At 43.5% G+C, this 6,534-nt stretch overlaps 1 protein-coding gene across 1 annotated transcript; it reads left to right on the top strand.

Annotated features, from left to right (window-relative positions):
* The first annotated feature begins 589 nt into the window (after positions 1-589).
* On the top strand, positions 590-5,804 carry GID8 (GID complex subunit 8 homolog). The gene is made up of 4 exons (XM_015825479.1): positions 590-707; positions 1,802-1,998; positions 3,617-3,814; positions 5,439-5,804. Exons 1-4 carry the CDS (start codon positions 590-592, stop codon positions 5,610-5,612), a joined length of 687 nt encoding a protein of 228 aa, XP_015680965.1. The 3' UTR covers positions 5,613-5,804.
* Positions 5,805-6,534: the final 730 nt, after the last annotated feature.

The following is a 6,534-nucleotide window of genomic DNA, read 5'->3' as shown; positions in this document are numbered from 1 at the left end:
AAGGATGCATATTGTTCCATATCTTCTGTTCAGCTTATTCAAGGAATAGAAGAATGGTTAAGATTGGATAAAATAATAGCTTGAATCAAAATTAGAGATTCATGTCATCTAGCATGCTTATTGAGTTTGACAGCAGAAGGGTCCACTAGAAAATGCAAGTCTTCCATCAGAGTTAGAGAGCTGCATTTAATCTTATGGCTGCAAATTTAACTTTGCTTTTTACCATATTTTTTTTTACTGATGCTAAACGATTAGCTACAACGAAATCTCATTCTAATTGATCATTGGAGTTGTGTGTCCATCATTCAGAAAGTATGTCAGCACAATAATGTACATCACTTGAGTAACGAAGTACCTGTAGTTCTGCAAATATTGCAAAGTACATCTTCAAAAAAAACCCATTGTTTCACGGAAAGTTTCTTGTACATCTTCAAAAAAACCCCATTGTTTCACGGAAAGTTTCTTGTACGGAGATCTGGTAAAGTCGGGGTTCACTGTATTTTAAAATTGTTTTTGTTTCATGTAACCAAGATTGTGTCTCGGGTGGATAAAGATCTCTTAAACCTCTCTTTTCTAGTGAAGGACAAAAATGAGTTATGCGGAAAAACCCGATGAAATTACAAAAGATGAGTGGATGGAAAAACTCAATAATTTACACATCCAAAGAGCTGACATGAATCGCTTAATTATGAACTATCTTGTTACAGGTAACAATCACTAGATTTACGATTGCCTCTTAATTTAAGAATGGTATTTAAGAACAGCATTTCCAGCACATGTTTATTATATTCATTGATGGCACTATATTAGAAGAGTCTTCTGAAGACCGAAAACACCGCTACTACCCACTCCACAATCTGTAATTATGTGCCCTATTATTATATAAACTGTGAAAAAGTTTAAGTTTTAACAATAGAACAGTGGTGGCGAACCTATGGAACGCATGCCAGAGGCGGCACTCAGAGCTCTCTCTGTGGGCACACAGGCCATGCCCTGGAGATGGCAACTGTCCCTCTTCAACCAGCCGCCCACTAAGTCGCCAAGGTCCCACATGCCCGGATGCATCCCAGCACCCATGCGCTCGCTGGCCTCTGTGTGCAGGGGCCGATGGTGTCAGGCAGCAGCCACCCCGGCCCCTGCCTCACGTTGCCCTGTGACAATGGCATCCCCGCCCTGCCTCCCCTTGCCTCCCCTCACCCCGCAGGACGAGCCTCCTGCCCACCGCCCCACCTGGCAGAGACACCCTGGATCTCCCCCAACCCTGCCCAGCCCCCACAGGCGTCCCTCTCCACGAGCAACATCAAGGTGATCACGCCCACCTTGGCCACTCCCACCCAATCTGCCATAACCACCACAGCCACGTCCACCAGTGGGCCACGCCCACCTGGCACCCGGCGATAAATAAGTGGGTTTTGGGTTGCAGTTTGGGCACTCGGTCTCTAAAAGGTTCGCCATCACTGCAATAGAGCCTCTTCCTAGAAGTTTACAGGCAAAAGGACAAGTAGAAAAAAGAGGAAGAAATAAGGAAGGAGTCCTACATAGCTACTAATTTTCTCAGAAAGTTTCTATTAACTTCAAGAACTGGCCATTGAGGAAGTTAGTTCCGAGAAGGAGCTTTAGTAAGAGAATGACATCTTTTAATCTTTTTTTGTCCTCTTTTGCAATCAGAAACTTCAGGTCTTTTTTTTTTTATTGTCAAAGCAAAAACCCGAAAAGTCATTCAATGTCGAAAGCCTTGTAGATGACTTTTTTTGTTTGTTTGTTTGTTTCGTAACACGTTTCTTCTTCCGTGTCATTTCAGAAGGTTTTAAAGAGGCTGCTGAGAAGTTTCGAATGGAATCTGGAATTGAACCTAGTGTTGATCTAGAGACGCTGGATGAAAGGATAAAAATTCGGGAGATGATTCTCAAGGGCCAGATTCAGGAAGCCATTGCACTGATCAATAGCCTTCATCCAGAGTTATTAGACACAAACCGGTACCTTTACTTCCATTTGCAGGTAAGCTAACAGATTCAAAGATGCAGGGATTATAGTTAACGTATCTAAGTAATAAATGTATTGGTTATTAAGGAACTACAATGATTGAATTCATAATTTATCTTAATATGTAGGGTAGACATTTTGAATGCCCTTTGGCCTTGTGGGAATATAATTGTGTCAGATATTTAAATGTGAACAGTGGAACTGGCTAGATCAAGGGTCTGCAACTTTAAACACTGAAAGAGCCACATAGACCTGTTTCCCAGAGAAAAAAAAACACTGGGAGCCGCAAAACTTGTGTGCGTGCGCGCACAAGGGGTAAGAACCTTGATTGAAAAGTTTAATTAAAAAGAAATAGAGGCTGCTGTGCATGAGTTCTCTCCCTCTCTCTCTCTCTCTCTCTCTCTCTCTCTCTCTCTCCTCTCCCTCTTTCCTCTCTTTCTCTTTCCTCCCTCTCTCTCTCTTTCCTCCCCTCTCTCTTCTCCCTCTTTTTCACTCTCTCTCCTTCTCTCTCCCTCTTTTTTCTTTTTCTCTCTTTCTCTTTCTCCCCCCTTCTCTCTTTTTTCTCTTTCTCTCCCTTTCTCTTTTTCTCTCCTCTCTTTTTCTCCCTCTCTCCCTTTCTCTTTCCTCTCTTTCTCCCCCCCCTCTCTCTCCCTCTCTCTTTCTCTCTCTCTTTCCTCTCTCTCTTCCTCTCTCTCTCTCTCCCCCCTCCCTCTCTCCAATCTTCTGTTCACTGGCAAGCTGGCTTCAGGCTGTTCTGCAACAAGCTGACACACATTATTGGACTGGCTCTCTCCGGCCCTTCCTGCTTCCTGCAGAGACGCAGCAAAGGGAGGAGCCCCGCCCAATAAGCTTGTCAGTTCATCGGAGAACAACTCTCTTTTTTACACACACACACACAGAGAAAGAGAGCAGGGAAGCGCAAGTGCCTCTCTCTGTCTCTGTCTCTCTCTCTGCAGAGGAGGCTGGGAGCCGCAGGAGAAGGCTCAAAGAGCCACATGTGGCTCCGGAGCCGCAGGTTGCCGACCCGTGGGCTAGATGCTCCAGTCCTGTAACAGTATTATGTTCGTATTGGCCTTGACATTAACCTGAATCAAATTGGAATTGGGGAAGATTTGCAACCCATGTTCTTGTTGCCCTTAAAAGCATTTAAATGTGCAGTTCTTTAGATGAGCATTAAAACTCCAAATATCTTAAGCCTGAAAAGGCAATCTTTGAACGATAGAATCACATCAGAGAGATCTAGGCCAGGGGTAGGCAACCTTGGCTCTTTTATGACTCGTGGACTTCAACTCCCAGAATTCCTGAGCCAGCATGGCTTAGCTTGGAAACCTCTCCCTTTCCCCTCAGCGTGGCTGGCTCAGGAATTCTGGGAGTTGAAGTCCGCGAGTCATAAAAGAGCCAAGGTTGCCTACCCCTGGTCTAGGACATGAAGTGTCCACATTCTTCATTTATTGACACAATAAAAACTTGAAAAGCTAAGTTGCATAGCTTTGCTTCTGACCGTTAGATATATTTTAAAATTTTTTTAAAGATGTTTGATCAAAGCCGGATATTCAGATGATGCTTATGATGTAGGAGAGAAAGTGTGTTTAACTTCCTATTTCTGTTCCCCCCCCCCCTTTGATCTGTGCAGCAGCAACATTTAATCGAACTGATTCGGCAGCGGGAAACTGAAGCTGCTCTGGAGTTTGCTCAGACTCAGTTAGCAGAACAAGGAGAAGAGAGCCGGGAATGTCTGACGGAGATGGAGCGCACACTTGCTCTCCTTGCTTTTGATAATCCAGAGGAATCCCCTTTTGGAGATTTGCTCAACATGATGCAGAGGCAGAAAGTAACTACTAGTTATGGAACTAAAATTAAAGATTGCAGAATTCTTAACTGCTGGTGCATTTACATTCATCTCTTAGTGCAGGGGTTCCCAACCAGGGGTGCGAGACCATATTCTGAGGGGTGCAAAACCTTGGGTTTTCAAAATTATAGTGTATATGCATAATTTGTTGCCATTATTTCAAACTTCTAAGGGGTGTGAGAATATATGAGAAGCGTTCTAGGGGTGCCGGGCATAGAAAAGGTTGGGAACCACTGTCTTAGTGGGTTGTGGAGAATAGGTAGCTTTATATCTTTTTCATAGTAGATTGAGCAAGCATTTAAAAGAAAATCTTAATCAGCTAAATCGCTTCGTTAATCAACTATTATTTTAATTAATCAGTTGTGAGAATTCAACTGGACTGGTAAATAGGCCTGACAATGAGGAATATAAAGGAGAAATGACTGCTTACTTTTCTAGTAGGTAGCTATATCAACAATAGAGATTCTTACCATGATAGGTTTCACGGTATCTGCCCCAAATGGAACAGCATACAATTGTAAAATAAACTTCTATTAGTGTGGTCTAGTGCAGGGCTTTTCAACCTTTTCACCCATTGTACCACTTTTAGGATATGGCAATATTCGAGTACCACCAGTCGCCTAGCAAGGTGTCAAAAACTTGATGACCCCCCCAAAAAAGAAAAAAAATGATAAAGTACAGGTAGTCCTCGACTTACAACAGTTTGCTTAGTGACTGTTCGAAGTTACATTGGCACTGAAAAAAGTGCCCCCCAAGCCACAGCCGAGCAAGACACCTGCCCGCCCGCCCGGCAGCGCTCTTCCTCCTGTCCGAGGTTTTCATTGTTGTGAGCATTTCTGTTGAGGATTGGCAGCAGGGGTGGAGTGGGGGGGGTGTTTGGTTTTTATTTCCCCCGTCTGCTGGGTGGTTGCAGCAGGTTTTGGTCACTTCACATGACCCTGGGACACTGTGACCGTCATAAATATGAATCAGTTGCCAAGCATCTGAATGTAAATCACAAGACCCTGGAGATGCTGCAACATTCCAGCTGATCGGCGCTTCTTCAGGGCTCAGCAGAAGCGCCAGGATCAGCGCTGCTTTCCAGCTGGAGTCTGGCACTGATCCTGGCGCTTCCGCTGAGCCCTGACAGCCCTGCAGCTCCAACCTTCTCTCGCTCAGGCTTGTGCGGTGCTGCCACCGGTTCAGCTCATTCCCCTCCCCCACTACCACTTTCCTAGGATGGTTGCATGCCAGGTGCCCATGTACCACAGGTGGTACCCGTACCACTGGTTGAAAAGCCCTGGACTAGTGGTTAAGGCACCAGGCTAGAAACCAGGAAGCTGAGTGCTAGTCTTGCCTTATGTACAAACGCCGGCTGGGTGACTTTGGGCCAATCACACATTCTCAACCCAACCCATCGTACAGACTTGTTTTGGGGACTTGACAAGTGAAGTGAATGAGGAAGCCAGATTCACTTAACAACTGTGTTACTAAACTTAACCGCTGCAGTGATTCACTTAACAACTGTGGCAAGAAAGGTCATAAAATGGGGGCAAAACTCAACTATAGGTGCCTGGCTTCACAGAAATATGTTACTAATCTAAGTTACTTGTCTCTCTTTCTCTAGGTGTGGAGCGAAGTAAACCAAGCTGTGTTAGATTATGAAAATCGTGAGTCAACCCCCAAACTGGCTAAATTATTGAAGCTACTACTTTGGGCTCAAAATGAACTGGACCAGAAGAAAGTAAAATATCCCAAAATGACAGATCTCAGCAAGGGGACAATTGAGGAACCCAAGTAAAATGTGCAGATGGACACTAAATCTCACACCTGCACAGTGATTATACATTTTTAATCAGTCTGTGACTGAAATATTTTTACTACAGTTCAGGACTTTTGCAATTTGGTTGTGTGTGGTTTTTTTTTTTGTTGTTTCTTTCCTTGGGAAGCATACTTTAAAGGGAAGGGGTCCCTTTTAAAATGCAGCAAAATGGCATTGGAAAAAGCATTACATCGCTTTTGTCCATCTGACTTAGGCTATGCACTGTCGTACTTTTTTTAGCCAAATACCAAGGTTCTTTTTTTAAATACTGTGCTGAAGGTTTGCAGTGTCTGGCCACCGAGACATATTTTGGTAGCCAGCGAATTGATGTTAAAGCTCTTGGCAACTCTCCAGTTAAACTTCACCTGTTTTTTCACTTGAACATGGACTTATTTCTGTGTTAATTTATAGCCAAACATGCATTCCCTATTTATAAGCTTGCAATTGGTTAAAGTGATCATTTTTTTTGTAAACCTCTCCTGCCAGTGTTGTTTACCGCATAGACTATAGTATAGAAAGCTTGTAAGCTGTAATTGAAGATAACTGCCCTTGCTTTTCACACCTTGGTGACTTATTTATATGGGGCTGAATGTTATGTTCATGACGGGCCTAGTTCTCCCAGAAGCATTGCGAAAAATAAAAGCATTTCCTTTTGTAGTTTTCAAGAATGACCAAAATAGCCTCTGAAGAAAAACGTAATCACATTATAGGTAGGCGTTCTTTCCCCAGAGTTTTTTTTTGTGTGTGTGTGGCTCTATTTCCTAATGCCAGTTGCAGTCATTACACTGCTTGGGGTGACAATTACAGCCTTAAAGCCTGTAATATATTTACGGATGATATGAAAATGGAAATAATGTTAGCCATTCCGAGTAAGAAGAAATAGCTTAATGTAAACCCAGTG

This window comes from Protobothrops mucrosquamatus, unplaced genomic scaffold (assembly GCF_001527695.2).
Source record: "Protobothrops mucrosquamatus isolate PMUCROS unplaced genomic scaffold, P.Mucros_1.0 scaffold2654, whole genome shotgun sequence".
In the NCBI taxonomy this organism is placed as follows: domain Eukaryota; kingdom Metazoa; phylum Chordata; class Lepidosauria; order Squamata; family Viperidae; genus Protobothrops; species Protobothrops mucrosquamatus.
This window is presented reverse-complemented; position numbering and strand designations above follow the sequence as displayed.

Bases quoted from the DNA above. Each gene is read 5' to 3' on its own strand.
- GID8 (XM_015825479.1), top strand. From the start codon at position 590: ATGAGTTATGCGGAAAAACCCGATGAAATTACAAAAGATGAGTGGATG. The intron at 708-1,801 runs GTAACAATCACT...GTGTCATTTCAG, and splicing joins TATGAACTATCTTGTTACAG to AAGGTTTTAAAGAGGCTGCT. The intron at 1,999-3,616 runs GTAAGCTAACAG...TGATCTGTGCAG, and splicing joins ACCTTTACTTCCATTTGCAG to CAGCAACATTTAATCGAACT.